The sequence below is a fragment of the Microcaecilia unicolor genome, chromosome 6 (genome assembly GCF_901765095.1).
Source record: "Microcaecilia unicolor chromosome 6, aMicUni1.1, whole genome shotgun sequence".
Classification (NCBI taxonomy): Eukaryota; Metazoa; Chordata; class Amphibia; order Gymnophiona; family Siphonopidae; genus Microcaecilia; species Microcaecilia unicolor.
This window is the reverse complement of record NC_044036.1, coordinates 241,114,449-241,137,295: the sequence shown is the minus strand read 5'-3', so window position 1 is coordinate 241,137,295 and position 22,847 is coordinate 241,114,449. Positions and strand designations below refer to the sequence as shown.

At 49.1% G+C, this 22,847-nt stretch overlaps 1 protein-coding gene across 1 annotated transcript in view; it reads right to left on the bottom strand.

Annotated features, from left to right (window-relative positions):
• Positions 1–22,847, bottom strand: part of RABL6 (RAB, member RAS oncogene family like 6) — a 412,427-nt gene that overhangs the window by 124,031 nt on the left and 265,549 nt on the right. Inside the window, exon 10 of the mRNA XM_030206942.1 lies at positions 17,634–17,784. Coding sequence (XP_030062802.1) covers positions 17,634–17,784 — 151 coding nt within the window. The remainder of the gene's footprint in view (positions 1–17,633; positions 17,785–22,847) is intronic.

Below are 22,847 nucleotides of genomic sequence, written 5' to 3'. Positions count from 1 at the left end.
ATGAGGAAAGGCTAAAGCGGCTAGGGCTCTTCAGCTTGGAGAAAAGGCGGTTGAGGGGAAATATGATAGAGGTCTATAAAGTAATGAGTGGAGTTGAACGGGTAGATGTGAAGCGTCTGTTTACGCTTTCCAAAAATACTAGGACTAGGGGGCATGCGATGAAGCTACAATGTAGTAAATTTAAAACGAATCGGAGAAACTTTTTCTTCACTCAACGTGTAATTAAACTCTGGAATTCATTGCCAGAGAATGTGGTAAAGGCGGTCAGCTTAGCAGAGTTTTAAAAAGGTTTGAACGGCTTCCCAAAGGAAAAGTCCATAGACCATTATTAAATGGACTTCAGGGAAATCCACTATTTCTAAGATAAGCAGTATAGAATGTTTTGTTCTTTTTGGGGATCTTGCCAGGTATTTGTGACCTGGATTGGCCACTGTTGGAAACAGGATGCTGGGCTTGATGGACCTTTGGTCTTTCCCAGTATGGCAATACTTATGTACTTATGTATGTACATGGGTTACTGACTCACCTGCAGTCTACAGGGGCTGCCCCTCAGACTCTAGAGCTTGAGGAGATTGCTGCACAGATGCAATATCTCCAGAGGAGTATATTTTGAGACTAGCATTAGAAGTAGGTTGGCTATTAAACCATAAATTAAAGCAGATGAAGATCCGGAACCACATCCTCCTCCTTAAAGACTCCCAGGGGCAGAAACATGGTGATCCATGACAAATTAGTGAGCTGATTACTCAATTCTATAAGGCCCTTTATGCACCTGAGACAATCGCAGATAAGGCAGCTACAGATGGCTACCTAGCTCAAGCAGATTTGCCCAGCTTGACCATGCGGAGGTCGATGTGCTATCAGAACCATTCGGGAAGACGAGACCCTGCAGGTTATCAAAGTCCTTCCTCTGGGCAAAGCACTGGGCTTGGATGGTTTCATCAACCGCTTCTACAAATATTTCCATGGGTTGTCAGTGAAGCCCTTAACCCGCATGTTTAATAGCTTGCAGGATATCTATGAGTTTCCCCACTCGTGGAAGCTTGCTGGAGTGACCTTAATTTTGAAGCCAGGTAAAGATCCCACCAGTGTAGTTCCTATCAGCCAATATCCCTATTGAGGATCGACTAAGATCTTCACATGGCTTTGCGCCTGAGAACTTCAAAAAACTAGTGGGGGATTTGTAATGGAATAGCTTGAAACAGGTACAGCAGCTTCGGGAGGATTGTCATCTTAACAGTTGAAATTTGTTGGGTCAGTTGGGTTGGTCATGTCCTTCAGAATCATCAGTGGAATTATCAGTGACCTGGTCTCAGTTCGATGGAGGCTGCGCACAATGTTCAGTTCCGAGGATGAGCAGCCTTCCCATCAAAGGTACTTCATGGACATCGGTGACCTCGATGCCTTGGTGCTCTTAAAGTCAAGCTTCAAGGGAGATTGATATCTATGCTTCTTGGCCTCTGCCCAACACATGGCATCACAGTCCCTTAGTGCTGCGAACTATGTAGAATCCTCTCTTATTCTCAGGACTATTCTCATTCTATTGACGCTCGATGTCAAGGAAAGTAGAGGCCCTCTTGGTGTCAATATGTCCCCATTGTCCAATGTAGCTCCCAGAGCCATACAGACCGATGCCTCCAATACAGCAGTGGCGTAGCCAGACAGCCAATTTTGGGTGGGCCTGAGCACAAAGTGGGTGGGCACAAAATTTTCTCTCTCCCCCCTCTCCCCAAAATTGGCTGTCTGGCTACGCCACTGCGACCCCCCCAAACCACCACTGCAGGTTTTTCCCCGCCACCTGCTGATCCCTTCCCCCAGGCACCACCTACCGGCATGCTGAAGGGCTTTTTTTCTCTTCCACCTCCCAGCCACCCGACAGTCGGCACGCTGCAGGCCTTCTTTCCCCCTTCCCTTCCATCTCCGCCAGGCAGCGCCAGCCTAACTCTACAACAAAGCTGCACGGCACCGGGTCCGTCAGCATGCTGCCGCTACGCTCCTACCTTGTCATCTTTGCGCAGAGGTGTTAGTTCTGCTGCTAAATCTGAGGTGGATCCACGCGGTGCCAGGGCTGTCTCTTTGTACGCTGCTGTGACTGCTTCCTCTGCGCTGGCCCCGCCTCTTCAGAAGGAATATTTGAGGTGAGGCGGGGCTAGCGCAGAGGAAGCAGTCGCAGCAGCGTACAGAGAGACAGCCCTGGTACCGCGTGGATCCACTGAAGATTTAGCAGCAGAACTAACACCTCTGCCAAAAGATGACAAGGTAGGAGCGTAGCTGCAGCATGCTGACGGACCCGGTGCCGTGCAGCTTAGCTGTAGAGTTAGGCAGGCTGGTGCTGCCTGACGGAGATGGGGGGGGGGGGGGGGGGGGGGGAAGAAGGCCCATTGGGTGCACCGTTGCTGGGTGGGCCTGAGCCCAAAGTGGGTGGGCCCGGGCCCGCCCAGGCCCACCCGTGGCTATGCCCCTGCAATACAGAATTAATGGATCGGATTTCCCAGCACCAAAAATTAATTCATGCTGCTTCTCTCAACCCCAAATACCTCTTCTTGACATCTGTGAACAGAGTTTACAAAAAGAAGGATTATGATCAGGCCCGAGGCACTGCAGGCACCAGTTATGGGTGTCTGTGAAGCACATAGTCCTGTTCCACCTGAAGCACTTTTTTAAAACCATTGAGAATTTTGTGGAACATACTAGGTAAAATTACTGACGCAAAATCAAACGGTTTGATAGTGAAAGCATCCATGACTGGGCGTCCAAGGCCTAACAGGTCCTAGTGGGCCACAGAAAACAAAGTAAAGTGCCGAAAAACTTGACTAATGGAAATAAAAGGGGAAGTAGGGACACTGGCGCCACATGAGAAATGTACATACTGTTGGCAAGTCACAAAAGCACAATGGAGAATTGTCAGAGTTGTAAGCTATAGGGAATGAATGGAGAAAATGTCCACACTGTTCCAAGAAAAAGAAAAAACAGACTGAGCTGGTACTGTATGGTGATGGCAGGCAGGAAGATATGCATATGCCCAGTAAAATGCTTCCAAACGCTTCTAGAAAGAATGTTGGCGAGCACTTGCTGCACTGGGCTCCATCAGATGACATCACCTGTCAGTGAAAATACTACATACTGCTTGTCCTCAGAGAATGACGCTGTAATACTTTCCAGATTGATAAATTTCAACAACTCTTTCTCGTCTCTGTGAGAAGATGGCCGACTGATAAGACACACTGTGAGGAGCTCCGCTGGAGAATCGGACCAAAGATCGGTTTTCCAGTGCTCCCCACCGCCCCGCTGCCGCAGCTGAGTCACGGGAGAGCCCAAGACATGAGATCCTCCCACGCTGGAAATGCAAGCTGTCCCGGGAACCGAATTTCCACGCCTGAGGACTCTCATGCTGGGAGCCCAGGCTCCCAAAGCTCCGGCCGAAGGACAGTAGCCTAGCGCTGAGCTCCTGCACCAGGACTGCTTCCGAACTGTTCTGGCCACTGGAGCCGTGTCCCGGAGAGCGACCCGTGCATCCGAAGGCAAGGGTGAGTCGTAGCCACATTTTGCGGCTTCGTGCGGCCACCCCAAAGAATTCAGGGACCTGTGAATTACAGCACCGCGGACGGCCTGGCCCGACCACGCGGCTAACGGCAGGCCTAACCAAACAGTGGCCGATACCCAGGAGATCACGAGAAGACTGATATGAATGAACCAACCTCACACCCCGACCGCTCCACCCATCGGAGCGACGACCGCTCCAACCATCCGAACGCCGATTGAGAGGAGCTGATTGACATCGAGGGACGCCAGAACAGAGACGACCTGCCCTCCCGACTCACTCGCTAGTCCTGCGTGAACCGCGCCGGAGTCCCGGCGAGTCAGACAGGAAATAAGGAGCGACAGAAGGCCGATATGCAGCTGACTCCCCTCCGCTGAGCTCGCGGAGCTGTTCTAACTGTCAGAGCCCACATGGTGAGACAGGGAGCCAACAGGGAACAACTACCGGACTCATTGATTAGGGGAAGAAGAAAGACACCACGCGCTCGACGACAGACCACGAACCTCCGAGAGCACCATCCCCAGCATACGCCATTCAGCAGGGGTTAACCCGGAAAGGTCCCCGAATCCACTGACCGCGGCACAGCAGAGATCTCACAGAGGGAAGCAAACTAAGACCTGCAGCAGCGGCAACGTCCACGTCCACTGGAACGAGCAGCACGAGACTTGTTTGTCTCACTACCAAGCAGTAACCCTTCAGCCAACCTGACCACGAGGCCGACTATCATCGCCACCTCGCACCGAACGTGACAAATAAGGAGCCAAACACACAACATCCATCAACTCCCTGAGTTTTAATCCAGATTAGGACACTGCCTCCTATTTATCACTTTCTAATGTCATTAGGAGTCGTTCATGTGGTAATAGTGAGTTGAATTTTTACTATTAATTAATATATAATATATTAATAATAGTGAGCTGAATTTATATTATTATTATTATTATCTTGGTGATATTGTTTTGGACACTGACTTGCTAGCATCATAATATGAATACCTGACACTTAAGAATCACAGAACTGTAGACATATGTGTTAACTCTTGCTTATATTACCTCAAAGGTTATCAGTTGTGTTCAATCTTATTATTACTATATTGCGGATATTATCTGTTACTACTGCCTTACCAAGATAAGACAGTAGTACCAAAATCCAATAACTAGATATCTTACCTACAACACCACTTTCAACTGCTGTGCCGAATCTTACTGCTACTATCTTGCTGATATTATCTGTTGACACCGCATTGCTAGCATACTATTATAATAATACCAAAATGTGATACTTTAAATGTGTGCCAGGCTCCCCATTACACTGAAACGAGAACTGTAATGCTTTTAATTGCTAATTAATAACCTAATAACCTAATTATGGTCATCTAAAAAATGTTATGTAATGCCTTTTAAATGTCTGCTAGGTTTTCCATAGCAATACACCAAAGTAAGATCTGTAAAGCTGCGTAACCTGCACAGGCTAACTCTTTGTTCGCTATAACATTGTAGCAAAGAACTCCTGTGATAAATTGCAAACATAGACGCTTAAATGCTGTAATATCGTAGCGAAGTATTCTTGTGATAAATTGCAAACATAGATGCCTTAATCGAACTGCTACCCTGTCTGCTGAAATATTATAGCAGAAAACTCCTAAATCTGATCAGCATAATTACCTTAACTGCACTGCTACTCTTTAATGCATCTCAGGATCTTTTAAATGCTCTACTTTAACCTGCTTCTAATGCTCTAAATTCCCCGCACCACTAACGAATTGCTACACTTAAATGTTTATGTTCACTTAAATGTTTTAATTTGCCTTGTTACTTTAAACACATGCTAAGCCTTTAAAATTGCTTGCTCTTAGCGCCCTAAATGCCTACCTCACAAACGTCTTATAAACGACTGTTAGACATCCAATAATGTTATAAGGAGGCACGATCTGCTACCTGATATATACTTTAAACATATATTACAAATTTCAGATCAAGAGCCAACATGAACACCAACAACTGATTATGATAATCTACTTCCTCTCCCTAACATACTACGCATGGACTATCCCTAACACAAACACCAACCTACCTACAACACATTCACCCTACAGACAATTCATATACAACCCACTAGAACAAAAGAACAGCAATCAACTAAAAGGAAAAACAAATATATATGGAAACAACCAACAGAAAGGGAAGAAAGGACACAACAAAACTAGACACCAGGAAAACAGGCAATTAATAAAAATTAAGACTTCAACACCCCTAACCGAATCTTACCATTCAATTCAAATTGGATACGTGAATGCCAGATCAGTAGTGACCAAGACAGGATATAACAGACTGGATCACTGCAGACAACCTGGACTTCCTCTTCATCACTGAAACCTGGATCCACAACCTCCAAGATCCTATAATCCTAGAACTATGCCCACCAGGATATAAAATTACACACTGGACAAGAAATGGAAAAAGGGGAGGAGGAATAGCCATAATATACAGATCTGAGTTCAATATCACAAACATAGCTGAATCCATACTGCCACAACTTGAAATCGCTTCCATAAGAATCAATCACCCAAAACTGCAGGAACACCTTAACGCAGTTATATTTTACAGACCACCAGGCAACTGGCGAGACTGCCAAACGCACTTCATGGACTTTATCTTGAATACCTGCACCTCTTCCTCCAACCTCATCATAATAGGAGATATTAACCTACACCTGGAAGATCTACCACAACAAATACCCAAGACTGTAGAGAGTTCTTACAACTATGGGATCTACAAGGACAAAATACGCAACCAACACACGAAAAAGGACACACATTAGACATCATAACATACAAATTTGACCACGATGCAAACGTTATACTAACACAAACAAAATGGTCACCTACACTGTGGTCAGACCATTACAAAGCACATATAACCCTCCAATGGAGAACGAAAGACTTACCTAACAAACAAATACAAAAAACCTACACCACAAGAGGAAAAATAGATCCAGCTAAATTCTGGCAACAGATCTACAACGACAGATGGACAACAAAAACAAACAACTCAATTCCTCTCAAATTGGGACAACAGATGTAAATTAACACTAGACATCATTGCCCCAATCCAAACCAGAACATCGCACAGAAAGAACTCAATACCATGGTTCAACGAAGAACTGAAAAAACTCAAAACATAAGTTAGGAAACTAGAACGAGCTTGGAACAAAAAGAAAGACGATCCCACACTTAACGACTGGAAGCAACTCCGAAGGAAATACAAATATACCATAAGACAAACCAAAAGACAATACTACAAAACTGAAATTGGACCAAATTACAAAGACACACACAAACTCTTCCAATTTGTAAATAAATTATTAGACACCACTCCAGTCACCAACAACAGCAAAGACATACCGGGAGCTGACGACTTGGCGAAGTACTTCAAGGAGAAAATCATACAACTGCGACTTAAAATACCTGTTAGCCACACTGAATACAGCACACTCCTGGACTGCCTAGACCCAGACCCTGGAATATATTCAGCAGACAGAATCTAGACAGAATTCGCAATACTACCGGAAGATCTTATCTCACAAACGCTTAAAAGATTCGCCAAATCTCACTGCAAACTAGATATATGCCCAAACAACCTCATGAAATCGGCCCCTCAACAATTTACAAAAGACCTAACAAACCACATAAACCATATACTACAAAATGGACTCTTCCCAAGGGAAAAAGGTAACATTTTACTCACCCCTATACCCAAGGATACAAAGAAAAATGCAAATGAACTAACGAACTATAGACCAGTAGCATCCATCCCCTTAATTACCAAACTAACAGAAGGCATAGTGACCAAACAACTCACAGACTATATAAACAAGTTCTCGATATTACACGATTCTCAATCAGGATTTCGCTCTAATCACAGTACTGAAACCGTACTAGTCACGTTCATGAACAAATTCAAACAACTGACAGCAAACGGCAACAACATTCTACTGCTACAATTCGACATATCAAGTGCATTCAACATGGTTGACCATGGAATTTTATTACACATCCTCGAATATTTCGGAATTGGAGGCAACGTTCTCAAGTGGTTTAAAGGGTTCCTCACTACACGCTCATCTCAAGTGACTTCAAACTCGATTACATCAGCGACCTGGAAACCTGAATGCGGAGTTCCACAGGGATCCCCCCTCTCACCGACCATATTCAGCCTAATGATGACACCCTTGGCCAAATTACTATCGAATCAGAACCTAAACCCATATATATACGCCTACGATGTAACGATCTTCATCCCATTCCATGAAGATTTAAGGGAAATCTCCAATGAAATCAAGCAAAGCCTACATATTATGGATTCCTGGGCAGATGCATTTCAGCTGAAACTCAATGCTGAGAAAACCCAATGCCTGGTACTCACCTCGCAATACAATAAGAATAAATTTACCACCATCAACACACCTAAACTAAATCTACCAGTTTTGGATACCCTGAAAATCCTCGGAGTCACCATAGATTGACATCTAACACTTGAGAACCATGCAAATAACATAACCAAAAAGATGTTTCATTCAATGTGGAAACTAAAAAGAGTTAGACCATTTTTTCCAAGGATTGTCTTCCGCAATCTGGTACAATCACTGGTACTCAGTCATCTGGACTATTGTAACTCACTCTACGCTGGCTGTAAAGAGCAAATACTCAAAAAACTCCAGACAGCTCTGAATATGGCAGCCAGACTAATATTCGGCACACCAAAATACAAAAGCGCGAAACCCTTACGAGAAAAACTACACTGGCTCCCACTAAAAGAACGCGTCACGTTCAAACTTTGCACTTTAGTCCATAAAATCATCCATGGTAACGCCCCAGCCTACATGTCAGATTTAATAGAACTACCACCCAGAAACGCAAAAAAATCTTCCCGTACACCTCTCATTCTTCATCCTCCCAAGTGTAAGAGTTTGAAATACAAATCAATGCATGCATCTACCTTTTCTTTTACGAGCACGCAGCTCTGGAATGCGCTGCCACGCAACTTGAAAACGGTCTATGAACTGACCAATTTCCGCAAACTATTAAAAACCTATCTCTTCGACAAGATATATCACAAAGATCAACATGTATAACTGTATAATCTTTTGAACTTCTAGTACTGTCTTACAATGTCTTTTGCTTTAACACCATTATATAATTCATCACCATGTAACACAAACCTTCTGTAAAACTAATGTATATTCACTCTATTTCCACTACCCATGATGCATTGTAAGCCACATTGAGCCTGCAAAGAGGTGGGACAATGTGGGATACAAATGCAATAAATAAATAAATAAAATTTCCTTTGATCATGGCATAGTGTTCTTTTTTAAAACTTCGTGGTGACTCTTTCCAGGACAAAAATATTTTTTACATACGTATGTTCAATTTGCTTCACAATTTACACCGGGGTCTATAGATCCCTGCTTTCGTTCCTGGGAGAGGATGGGTCTGTGCACATTGGGTCAATTCTGGGAGGAAGGTGAGATTATTTCATTTCAGGATAAGCAAGAGGAATATGGGCTTCAGGCTATCCACGCATTTCAATATCAGCAGGTGCGAGACTTTATGGTTAGGCGAGCCAAAGGTGAGCTAAAATTAAATGAAACACCTTTGGAATGGGCAATGATGAGTGGAGCAAATAAGGGATGTATTTCTAGAATATATAGAGCCCTTTTAGCCTATCAAAAACCAATTACATACTATCTGTCAAAATGGGAGCTTGCACTGGGTGTTTCTTACGATTATGAGCAATGGGAATGTATATTTAAATCTTTACTTAAAGTTTCGATTTCTAGTAATTTGATGGAAGATGGTCATAAAATTTTATATAACTGGCATTATACGCCTAAGCGCTTATCCAAAATATTCCCCGGAAGTTCAGCATTATGCTGGCATCAATGCGGCATGGAGGGAGACATGGTTCATATTTGGTGGGATTGCCCAAGTGCACAAGCGTTCTGGACTGTAGTACTGAACTTGGTGTTTGCTTTAACAGGAGTCCAATACCCTTTAAAATGGAGCATTGTCTTTTGCATGTCAGACCTCAAGGTGTGAAATCTTCTACACATCAGCTAGCGGCTTATGTGTTTGTTGCTAGTAAACTGACGCTTGCTGCTGCTTGGAAGCAACCACTCCTGCCAGGCCTCAGTAAGATTTTGCATAGGATGGACTATATTAATTTAATGTCTAAATTAACAGCCTTACGCACGGGACACTCTTTGCCCTATCACTGTATCTGGGAAACTTATGTACAATGGTCATCTGGTCCCGGCCCGTCTATGTTGGTAAAATAGCCCCCTCTCTACCCACCTTCAAATCCTTGCTCAAAGCCCACCTCTTCAATGTCGCTTTCGGCACCTAACCATTGTACCTCTATCCAGGAAATCTAGACTGCCTCAATCTTGACTGACTGCACTTTTTGTCCTTTAGATTGTAAGCTCCTTTGAGCCGGGACTGTCCTTCTTTGTTAATTGTACAGCGCTGCGCAACCCTGGTAGCGCTTTAGAAATGTTAAATAGTAGTAGTAGATACTAGGGGGTATTGCACAAGCATGGGGTAAATGGGAAAGGGGATGTTAAAAAAATGACTGTAGCATTATTTTGCAATTTAAGCGAATGCTACATACCTGTAGAAGGTATTCTCCGAGGACAGCAGGCTGATTGTTCTCACTGATGGGTGACGTCCACGGCAGCCCCTCCAATCGGAAACTTCACTAGCAAAGGCCTTTGCTAGCTCTCGCGCGCCCATGCGCACCGCGCATGCGCGGCCATCTTCCCGCCCGAACCGGCTCGTGTTCATCAGTCCCGTATATAGCAAGACAAAGACAAGGGAAGACACAACTCCAAAGAGGAGGCGGGCGGGTTTGTGAGAACAATCAGCCTGCTGTCCTCGGAGAATACCTTCTACAAGTATGTAGTATTCGCTTTCTCCGAGGACAAGCAGGCTGCTTGTTCTCACTGATGGGGTATCCCTAGCCCCCAGGCTCACTCAAAACAACAAACATGGTCAATTGGGCCTCGCAACGGCGAGGACATAACTGAGATTAACCTAAAAACTTATCCAACTAACAGAGAGTGTAGCCTGGAACAGAATAAAACATGGGCCTAGTGGGTTGGAGTTGGATTCTAAACCCCGAACAGATTCTGAAGCACTGACTGCCCGAACCGACTGTCGCGTCGGGTATCCTGCTGCAGGCAGTAATGAGATGTGAATGTGTGGACAGATGACCACGTCACAGCTTTGCAGATCTCTTCAATAGTGGCTGATTTCAAGTGGGCCACTGACGCAGCCATGGCTCTAACATTGTGAGCCGTGACATGACCCTCAAGAGCCAGCCCAGCCTGGGCGTAAGTGAAGGAAATGCAATCTGCTAGCCAATTGGATATGGTGCGTTTCCCCACAGCCACTCCCCTCCTGTTGGGATCAAAAGAAACAAACATTTGGGCGGACTGTCTGTTGGGCTGTGTCCGCTCCAGATAGAAGGCCAATGCTCTTTTGCAGTCCAATGTGTGCAGCTGACGTTCAGCAGGGCAGGAATGAGGACGGGGAAAAAATGTTGGCAAGACAATTGACTGGTTCAGATGGAACTCCGACACTACCTTCGGCAAGAACTTAGGGTGAGTGTGGAGGACTACTCTATTATGATGAAATTTGGTGTAAGGGGCCTGGGCTACCAGGACCTGAAGCTCACTGACTCTACGAGCTGAAGTAACTGCCACCAAGAAAATGACCTTCCAGGTCAAGTACTTCAGATGGCAGGAATTCAGTGGCTCAAAAGGAGGTTTCATCAGCTGGGTGAGAACGAAATTGAGATCCCATGACACTGTAGGAGGTTTGACAGGGGGCTTTGACAAAAGCAAACCTCTCATGACGCGAACAACTAAAGGCTGTCCTGAGATCGGCTTACCTTCCACACGGTAATGGTATGCACTGATTGCGCTAAGGTGAACCCTTACCGAGTTGGTCTTGAGACCAGACTCAGACAAGTGCAGAAGGTAGTCAAGCAGGGTCTGTGTAGGACAAGAGCGAGGATCTAAGGCCTTGCTGTCACACCAGACGGCAAACCTCCTCCATAAAAAGAAGTAACTCCTCTTAGTGGAATCTTTTCTGGAAGCAAGCAAGACACGGGAGACACCCTCTGACAGACCCAAAGAAGCAAAGTTTACGCTCTCAACATCCAGGCCGTGAGAGCCAGAGACTGGAGGTTGGGATGCAGAAGCGCCCCTTCGTCCTGTGTGATGAGGGTCGGAAAACACTCCAATCTGCACGGTTCTTCGGAGGACAACTCCAGAAGAAGAGGGAACCAGATCTGACGCGGCCAAAAGGGAGCAATCAGAATCATGGTGCCTCGGTCTTGCTTGAGTTTCAACAAAGTCTTCCCCACCAGAGGTATGGGAGGATAAGCATACAGCAGGCCGTCCCCCCAATCCAGGAGGAAGGTATCCGATGCCAGTCTGCCGTGGGCCTGAAGTCTGGAACAGAACTGAGGGACCTTGTGGTTGGCTCGAGATGCAAAGAGATCTACCAAGGGGGTGCCCCACACCTGGAAGATCTGGCGCACCACTCTGGAGTCGAGCGACCACTCGTGAGGTTGCATAATCCTGCTCAACCTGTCGGCTAGACTGTTGTTTACGCCTGCCAGATATGTGGCTTGGAGCCACATGCCGTAACGGCGAGCCCAGAGCCACATGCTGATGACTTCCTGACACAGGGGGCGAGATCTGGTGCCCCCCTGCTTGTTGATGTAATACATGGCAACCTGGTTGTCTGTCTGAATTTGAATAATTTGATGGGACAGCCGATCTCTGAAAGCCTTCAGAGCGTTCCAGACCGCTTGTAACTCCAGGAGATTGATCTGCAGATCGCGTTCCTGGAGGGACCAGCTTCCTTGGGTGTGAAGCCCATCGACATGAGCTCCCCACCCCAGGAGAGATGCATCCGTAGTCAGCACCTTTTGTGGCTGAGGAATTTGGAAGGGGCGTCCCAGAGTCAAATTGGTCCAAATCGTCCACCAATGCAGGGATTTGAGAAAACTTGTGGACAGGTGGATCACGTCCTCTAGATCCCCAGCAGCCTGAAACCACTGGGAAGCTAGGGCCCATTGAGCAGATCGCATGTGAAGGCGTGCCATGGGAGTCACATGGACTGTGGAGGCCATGTGGCCAAGCAATCTCAACATCTGCAGAGCTGTGATCTGCTGGGACGCTCGTACCCGGGAGACGAGGGACAGCAGATTGTTGGCCCTCGTCTCCGGGAGATAGGCCCGAGCTGTCCGAGAATCCAGCAGAGCTCCTATGAATTCGAGTCGCTGTACTGGGAGAAGGTGGGACATTGGATAATTTATCACAAACCCCAGTAGCTCCAGGAGGCGAATAGTCATCTGCATGGACTGTAGAGCTCCTGCCTCGGATGTGTTCTTCACCAGCCAATCGTCGAGATAAGGGAACACGTGCACTCCGAGCCTGCGAAGCGCTGCTGCTACCACAGCTAGGCACTTCGTGAACACTCTGGGCGCAGAGGCGAGCCCAAAGGGTAGCACACAGTACTGGAAGTGACGTGATCCCAGACGAAATCGAAGATACTGTCTGTGAGCTGGCAGTATCAGGATGTGTGTATAAGCATCCTTTAAGTCCAGAGAGCATAGCCAATCGTTTTGCTGAATCATGGGAAGAAGGGTGCCCAGGGAAAGCATCCTGAACTTTTCCTTGACCAGATATTTGTTCAGGGCCCTTAGGTCTAGGATGGAACGCATCCCCCCCTGTTTTCTTTTCCACAAGGAAGTACCTGGAATAGAATCCCAGCCCTTCTTGCCCGGATGACATGGGCTCAACCGCATTGGCGCTGAGAAGGGCGGAGAGTTCCTCTGCAAGTACCTGCTTGTGCTGGAAGCTGAAGGATTGAGCTCCCGGCGGGCAATTTGGAGGCTTCAAGGCCAAATTGAGGGTGTATCCTTGCCGGACTATTTGGAGGACCCACTGGTCGGAGGATATGAGAGGCCACCTTTGGTGAAAAACTTTTAACCTCCCCCCGACTGGCAGATCGCCCGGCACAGACACTTTGACATCGGCTATGCTCTTCTGGAGCCAGTCAAAAGCTCGCCCCCTGCTTTTGCTGGGGAGCTGTGGGGCCTTGCTGAGGCGCACGCTGCTGACGAGAGCGAGAGCGCTGGGGCTTAGCCTGGGCCGCAGGCTGTCGAGAGGGAGGATTGTACCTATGCTTACCAGAAGAGTAGGGAACAGTCCTCCTTCCCCCATAAAAACGTCTACCTGAAGAGGTAGATGCTGAAGGCTGCCGGTGGGAGAATTTGTCAAAAGCATTATCCCGCTGGTGGAGCTGCTCTACCACCTGTTCGACTTTTTCTCCAAAAATGTTGTCCGCTCGGCAAGGGGAGTCCGCAATCCGCTGCTGGATTCTATTCTCCAGGTCGGAGGCACGCAGCCATGAGAGTCTGCGCATCACCACACCTTGAGCAGCGGCCCTGGACGCAACATCAAAGGTATCATATACCCCTCTGGCCAGGAATTTTCTGCACGCCTTCAGCTGCCTGACCACCTCCTGAAACGGCTTGGCTTGCTCAGAGGGGAGCTTGTCCACCAAGCCCGCCAACTGCTGCACATTGTTCCGCATGTGAATGCTCGTGTAGAGCTGGTAGGACTGAATCTTGGCCATGAGCATTGAAGAATGGTAGGCCTTCCTCCCAAAGGAGTCTAAGGTTCTAGAGTCCTTGCCCGGGGGGGTGCCGAAGCATGTTCCCTAGAACTCTTAGCCTTCTTTAGGGCCAGATCCACCACCCCAGAGTCGTGAGGCAACTGAGTGCGCATCAGCTCTGGGTCCCCATGGATCCGGTACTGGGACTCGATCTTCTTGGGAATGTGGGGATTAGTTAAAGGCTTGGTCCAGTTCGCCAGCAATGTCTTTTTTAGGACATGATGCATGTGTACTGTGGACGCTTCCTTAGGTGGAGAAGGATAGTCCAAGAGCTCAAACATTTCAGCCCTGGGCTCATCCTCCACAACCACCGGGAAGGGGATGGCTGTAGACATCTCCCAGACAAAGGCCGCGAAAGACAGACTCTCGGGAGGAGAAAGCTGCCTTTCAGGGGAGGGAGTGGGATCAGAAGGAAGGCCATCAGACTCCTCGTCAGAGAAATATCTGATGTCCTCCTCCTCCTCCCACGAGGCCTCACCATCGGTATCAGACACAAGTTCGTGAACCTGTGTCTGAAGCCGTGCCCGACTTGAATCTGTGGAAACACGGCCACGGTGGGAGCGTAGAGAGGTAGACTCCCTCGCCAGCATCGGCGAAGCTCCCTCCACCGACATCGTCGGGGAGTCTTCCTGGGAGGCGGCAGCAACCGGCACCGCAAGCGGTACCGATGTCGGAGACCTCACCCCGGGGCAAAGGGCCAGTCGGCGCCTCGCTCGACGGTACCGGTGGCGCAAGCACCCCCGGTACCGGAGGGGAAGGGCGCAACAGGTCTCCAAGAATCTCTGGGAGAACAGCCCTGAGACTCTCGTGCAGAGCGGCTGTGGAGAAAGACATGGAAGCCAATGCAGGCGTCGAGGTCAGAGTCTGTTCTGGGCGTGGAGGCGGTTCCAGGCTGTCCAAGGTGGAGCACATCGACACCTCCTGAACAGAGGGTGAGCGATCCTCCCGGTGCCGATGCCTACTGGGTGCCGACTCCCTCGGTGACCCAGAGCTCTCGGTGTCGATGCTTCTTTGATTTCTTCAAGAAGCATGTCACCGGAGCTTCCCGGTACCGACGAGGAGGATGTAGAATCCAGCCGTCGCTTCCTCGGGGCCGAGGCCGAAGAAGGTCGGTCTCGGGGGGGGGGGGGGGGGGGGGGGGGGGGGGGAGGGGGGGCTGTACCGCAGGAGCCCTTAGGGCAGGAGGAGACCCACCTGAAGGCTCACCGCCACCAGCAGGGGAATGGACAGCCCTCACCTGCACTCCAGTCGAAGCACCACCGTCCGACGACATCAGCAACAGCAGAGGTCCCGGTACCACCGACGCCGACTTCCGATGTCTCGGTACCGACGATGCAGAGGGTCGAAACCTCGATGCCGTCGATGCCGAGGTCGAAGACTTCGATGCTATCGACGTCGATGCCTCCGGTGCTGTTGTCGACGAAGAGCCCAAGAACAACGCATTACACTGGGCCAATCTCGCTACCTGAGTCCTCTTCTGTAAAAGAGCACAAAGACTACAGGCCTGCGGGTGGTGCCCAGCCCCCAGACACTGAAGACACGAAGCGTGCCTATCAGTGAGCGAGATTACCCGGGCGCACTGGGTGCACTTCTTGAAGCCGCTGGGAGACTTCGATGACATGGGTGGAAAAATCATGCCGGCGAAATCAAAATTCGTGATGGCGACGAAGGCACCAAAATTAAGGGAGAGAGAAAAAACCTGTACCGAGGCCACAAAACAGGCCTACCCCGAAAGCGAAAGGAAACTTACGCCGGGGAAAACAAACTGGACACACGGGAAGGGACAAAGACCAAAAAGTCTTTTTTTTTTTAAACGAAAATCACGAAGACGTGCGAGGGTCAACTTGAGGGGCACGAAACGGCGGCAAAACACGACTGTCCCGAGCGCGGACAAAAGAAGACTGACGAACACGAGCCGGTTCGGGCGGGAAGACGGCCGCTGGTGCGCATGGGCGCGCGAGAGCTAGCAAAGGCCTTTGCTAGTGAAGTTTCCGATTGGAGGGGCTGCCGTGGACGTCACCCATCAGTGAGAACAAGCAGCCTGCTTGTCCTCGGAGAATTAGTTATATATTGGAGAAATTGTCTAGATGAACATTTCTTTTTGATGTAAAAATTAAAAAATAAACAATAAAAAAAAAACCTTTATGGTGATTATTTCACTCTCATGGTAAGGTTCAATATATCGTGAGGGTTAGATTCAACAGGGCTTGCTGCAATCAAGCCTGTGTCCAATCAGCTGAATCTAATTATCAATTATATTTGGTCAATTGGTTGATTAGGTAACTAAGGGGGCAGTTATTTTTTTACATGGGTGATATGGGTGTTGGATTTCCTTAAACAAATGAAATAAAAAACTGTGTGATATGTTTACTCATGTTCTCAGGAGTAGAGGCGCAGCCTAATGGTTAGCGCAGTGGGCTAACGACCTGGGAAACTGGGTTCATGTCCTATTTCAGCTCTTTGTGACTCTGGGTAAGTCACTGAACCTTCTGTTACCCCATGTACAAACAACTTAGATTGTGAGCCCACTAGGGACAGAAAAAGTACCTGCATATAATAAATGTAAACCGCTTTGGTTTTACCACAGGAAGGTATATCAAATCTATGAAATTCAGGATCCTTTGTCTAATATTACATTTTGTTTAAAGATCAGAAATCAGGAGGGAGGAAACCTTTACATGTATCAGACGCTATTCCAAGAGAGGCACATGGATCACAGCTCCCTCCAAATCCTAAAACATGTTAGGTAAGAAAATGATGCTGTGGGACACTCTCTCTCTCTCTAATCTCTCTAAAAGGCTGTAAAGCATTGTCTCTACAGCACTCACATCTTTGGTTCCCCCAAGGAACAGGAACTATGAATCAGTTCAGCAGAATCATGAGTCATAGTGTCTTAGTTAACAACAAAGAAGATAATGCACAAATATTTTTTCACATACACACTTAACACAGAGGTTCTCAACTTGGTTCTTTCTTACTCCTTTTGCCAGTCAAGCATTCAGGATAACCACAATAAATATGCATGAGCTATATTTGCAAACACTGCCTCTGCTGTATGCAGATATCTCTCATGCATATTCATTATGAATATCTTGAAACCAGACTGACAAAGGGGTACACAAGGTAAGAACCCAGTAAACTGTTGAATATCTAGAGCTCAGTGAAAAATATAAGTTCAAATGGGATACAAGGAAAATGCTCACAAGAAAAGATTCTTCCAACAAGAAGAAAACTAACTCTTAGAACAGAGGAAAGAAAAACAAACATCTGCTAAAGTTACAAGATGGCTAAACTATTTTGCAGTAGGTTAACAATGCATTTGTTTGGACATCACCTTACCTGTCACTGCCTGGCCGCTCTTGGCAGTCAGCTTTCTTCTTGCCTTTCTGTGGGGTTGGATCCTCCAGAAAACTACTGTCCAGGCTGTCATCGGGAACAAAATCCTCCACACTCTGTACGTTAACCAAGGTGTCGCTGGGAGTAACAGCTTCTGCAGAGAATGAACAGCACAGGGAGCTCAAAGATCCATCGTAAGAAAGATATCACAATTGAATATGTGCAGTGGTTTTCATATGCTCGGACCAATTCCACAACTGGAGTTCTATTGTGTTATTTTTATTTTTACAATGAAGGACAATGATTTCACAGTTTCATGGGGAAAGCGAATGCTACATACCTGTAGAAGGTATTCTCCGAGGACAGCAGGCTGATTGTTCTCACTGATGGGTGACGTCCACGGCAGCCCCTCCAATCGGAAACTTCTCTAGCAAAGTCCTTTGCTAGTCCTCGCGCGCCTGCGCGCACCGCGCATGCGCGGCCGTCTTCCCGCCCGAAACCGGCTCGAGCCGGCCAGTCCAGTATGTAGCAAGACAATACACTTCAAGGGAAGACACAACTCCAAAGGGGAGGCGGGCGGGTTTGTGAGAACAATCAGCCTGCTGTCCTCGGAGAATACCTTCTACAGGTATGTAGCATTCGCTTTCTCCGAGGACAAGCAGGCTGCTTGTTCTCACTGATGGGGTATCCCTAGCCCCCAGGCTCACTCAAAACAACAACCATGGTCAATTGGGCCTCGCAACGGCGAGGACATAACTGAGATTGACCTAAAAAATTTACCAACTAACTGAGAGTGCAGCCTGGAACAGAACAAACAGGGCCCTCGGGGGGTGGAGTTGGATCCTAAAGCCCAAACAGGTTCTGAAGAACTGACTGCCCGAACCGACTGTCGCGTCGGGTATCCTGCTGCAGGCAGTAATGAGATGTGAATGTGTGGACAGATGACCACGTCGCAGCTTTGCAAATTTCTTCAATAGAGGCTGACTTCAAGTGGGCTACCGACGCAGCCATGGCTCTAACATTATGAGCCGTGACATGACCCTCAAGAGCCAGCCCCGCCTGGGCGTAAGTGAAGGAAATGCAATCTGCTAGCCAATTGGATATGGTGCGTTTCCCTACAGCCACTCCCCTCCTATTGGGATCAAAAGAAACAAACAATTGGGCGGACTGTCTGTGGGGCTGTGTCCGCTCCAGATAGAAGGCCAATGCTCTCTTGCAGTCCAATGTGTGCAGCTGACGTTCAGCAGGGCAGGAATGAGGATGGGGAAAGAATGTTGGCAAGACAATTGACTGGTACAGATGGAACTCCGACACGACCTTTGGCAAGAACTTAGGGTGAGTGCGGAGGACTACTCTGTTATGATGAAATTTGGTGTAAGGGGCCTGGGCTACCAGGGCCTGAAGCTCACTGACTCTACGAGCTGAAGTAACTGCCACCAAGAAAATGACCTTCCAGGTCAAGTACTTCAGATGGCAGGAGTTCAGTGGCTCAAAAGGAGGTTTCATCAGCTGGGTGAGAACGACATTGAGATCCCATGACACTGTAGGAGGCTTGACAGGGGGCTTTGACAAAAGCAAACCTCTCATGAAGCGAACAACTAAAGGCTGTCCCGAGATCGGCTTACCTTCCACATGGTAATGGTATGCACTGATTGCGCTAAGGTGAACTCTTACAGAGTTGGTCTTGAGACCAGACTCAGACAAGTGCAGAAGGTATTCAAGCAGGGTCTGTGTAGGACAAGAGCGAGGAGCTAGGGCCTTGCTGTCACACCAGACAGCAAACCTCCTCCATAGAAAGAAGTAACTCCTCTTAGTGGAATATTTCCTGGAAGCAAGCAAGACGCGGGAGACACCCTCTGACAGACCCAAAGAGGCAAAGTCTACGCTCTCAACATCCAGGCCGTGAGAGCCAGGGACCGGAGGCTGGGATGCAGAAGCGCCCCTTCGTCCTGTGTGATGAGGGTCGGAAAACACTCCAATCTCCACGGTTCTTCTGAGGATAACTCCAGAAGAAGAGGGAACCAGATCTGACGCGGCCAAAAAGGAGCAATCAGAATCATGGTGCCTCGGTCTTGCTTGAGTTTCAACAAAGTCTTCCCCACCAGAGGAATGGGAGGATAAGCATACAGCAGGCCCTCCCCCCAGTCCAGGAGGAAGGCATCCGATGCCAGTCTGCCGTGGGCCTGAAGCCTGGAACAGAACTGAGGGACTTTGTGGTTCGCTCGAGATCCACCCAGGGGGTGCCCCACACTTGGAAGATCTGGCGCACCACTCGGGAGTTGAGCGACCACTCGTGAGGTTGCATAATCCTGCTCAGTCTGTCGGCCAGACTGTTGTTTACGCCTGCCAGATATGTGGCTTGGAGCACCATGCCGAGACGGCGAGCCCAGAGCCACATGCTGACGGCTTCCTGACACAGGGGGCGAGATCCGGTGCCCCCCTGCTTGTTGACATAGTACATGGCAACCTGGTTGTCTGTCTGAATTTGGATAATTTGGTGGGACAGCCGATCTCTGAAAGCCTTCAGAGCGTTCCAGATCGCTCGCAACTCCAGGAGATTGATCTGTAGACCGCGTTCCTGGAGGGACCAGCTTCCTTGGGTGTGAAGCCCATCGACATGAGCTCCCCATCCCAGGAGAGACGCATCCGTGGTCAGCACTTTTTGTGGCTGAGGAATTTGGAAGGGACGTCCCAGAGTCAGATTGGACCAAATCGTCCACCAATACAGGGATTTGAGAAAACTCGTGGACAGGTGGATCACGTCTTCTAGATCCCCAGCAGCCTGAAACCACTGGGAAGCTAGGGTCCATTGAGCAGATCTCATGTGAAGGCGGGCCATGGGAGTCACATGAACTGTGGAGGCCATGTGGCCCAGCAATCTCAACATCTGCCGAGCTGTGATCTGCTGGGACGCTCGCACCCGCGAGACGAGGGACAACAAGTTGTTGGCTCTCGCTTCTGGGAGATAGGCGCGAGCCGTCCGAGAATCCAGCAGAGCTCCTATGAACTCGAGTCTCTGTGATGGGAGAAGATGGGACTTTGGGTAATTTATCACAAACCCCAGTAGCTCCAAGAGGCGAATAGTCATCTGCATGGACTGCAGGGCTCCTGCCTCGGACGTGTTCTTCACCAGCCAATCGTCGAGGTATGGGAACACGTGTACCCACAGCCTGCGAAGTGCCGCTGCTACTACAGCCAGGCACTTTGTGAACACCCTGGGCGCAGAGGCGAGCCCAAAGGGTAGCACACAGTACTGGAAGTGACGTGTGCCCAGCTGAAATCGCAGATACTGTCTGTGAGCTGGCAGTATCGGGATGTGTGTGTAGGCATCCTTCAAGTCCAGAGAGCATAGCCAATCGTTTTCCTGAATCATGGGAAGTAGAGTGCCCAGGGAAAGCATCCTGAACTTTTCTTTGACCAGATATTTGTTCAGGGCCCTTAGGTCTAGGATGGGACGCATCCCCCCTGTTTTCTTTTCCACAAGGAAGTACCTGGAATAGAATCCCAGCCCTTCTTGCCCGGATGGCACTGGCTCGACCGCATTGGCGCTGAGAAGGGCGGAGAGTTCCTCTGCAAGTACCTGCTTGTGCTGGAAGCTGTAAGATTGAGCTCCCGGTGGACAATTTGGAGGTTTTGAAGCCAAATTGAGGGTGTATCCTTGCCGGACTATTTGCAGAACCCACTGATCGGAGGTTATGAGAGGCCACCTTTGGTGAAAAGCTTTCAACCTCCCCCCGACCGGCAGGTCGCCCGGCACTGATACTTGGATGTCGGCTATGCTCTGCTGGAGCCAGTCAAAAGCTCGCCCCTTGCTTTTGCTGGGGAGCCGCGGGGCCTTGCTGAGGCGCACGCTGCTGACGAGAGCGAGCGCGCTGGGGCTTAGCCTGGGCCGCAGGCTGTCGAGAAGGGGGATTGTACCTACGCTTGCCAGAAGAGTAGGGAACAGTCCTCCTTCCCCCAAAAACTCTTCTACCTGTAGAGGTAGAGGCTGAAGGCTGCCGGCGGGAGAACTTGTCGAATGCGGTGTCCCGCTGGTGGAGATGCTCTACCACCTGCTCGACCTTCTCTCCAAAAATATTGTCCGCACGGCAAGGCGAGTCCGCAATCCGCTGCTGGAGTCTATTCTCCAGGTCGGAGGCACGCAGCCATGAGAGCCTGCGCATCACCACACCTTGAGCAGCGGCCCTGGACGCAACATCAAAGGTGTCATACACCCCTCTGGCCAGGAATTTTCTGCACACCTTCAGCTGCCTGACCACCTCCTGAAAAGGCTTGGCTTGCTCAGGGGGGAGCGCATCAACCAAGCCCGCCAACTGCCGCACATTGTTCCGCATGTGTATGCTCGTGTAGAGCTGGTAAGACTGGATTTTGGCCACGAGCATAGAAGAATGGTAGGCCTTCCTCCCAAAGGAGTCTAAGGTTCTAGAGTCTTTGCCCGGGGGCGCCGAAGCATGCTCCCTAGAACTCTTAGCCTTCTTTAGGGCCAAATCCACAACTCCAGAGTCATGAGGCAACTGGGTGCGCATCAGCTCTGGGTCCCCATGGATCCGGTACTGGGACTCGATCTTCTTGGGAATGTGGGGATTACTTAGTGGCTTGGTCCAGTTCGCAAGCAATGTCTTTTTTAGGACATGGTGCAAGGGAACAGTGGACGCTTCCTTAGGTGGAGAAGGATAGTCCAGGAGCTCAAACATTTCAGCCCTGGGCTCGTCCTCCACAACCACCGGGAAGGGGATGGCCGTAGACATCTCCCGGACAAAGGAAGCAAAAGACAGACTCTCAGGAGGAGAAAGCTGTCTTTCAGGAGAGGGAGTGGGATCAGAAGGAAGACCCTCAGACTCCTCGTCAGAGAAATATCTGGGGTCTTCCTCTTCCTCCCACGAGGCCTCACCCTCGGTGTCAGACACAAGTTCACGAACCTGTGTCTGCAACCTCGCCCGGCTCGACTCGGTGGAGCCACGTCCACGATGGGGGCGTCGAGAGGTAGACTCCCTCGCCCGCATCGGCGAAGCTCCCTCCGCCGACGTAGTCGGGGAGCCTTCCTGGGAGGTGGCCGCAGTCGGCACCGCACGCGGTACCGACGTCGGGGACCTCAACCCGGGCGATGGGCCAGCCGGCGCCACGCTCGACGGTACCGGAGGCGCAAGCACCGCCGGTACCGGAGGGGTAGGGCGCAACAGCTCTCCCAGAATCTCTGGGAGAACGGCCCGGAGGCTC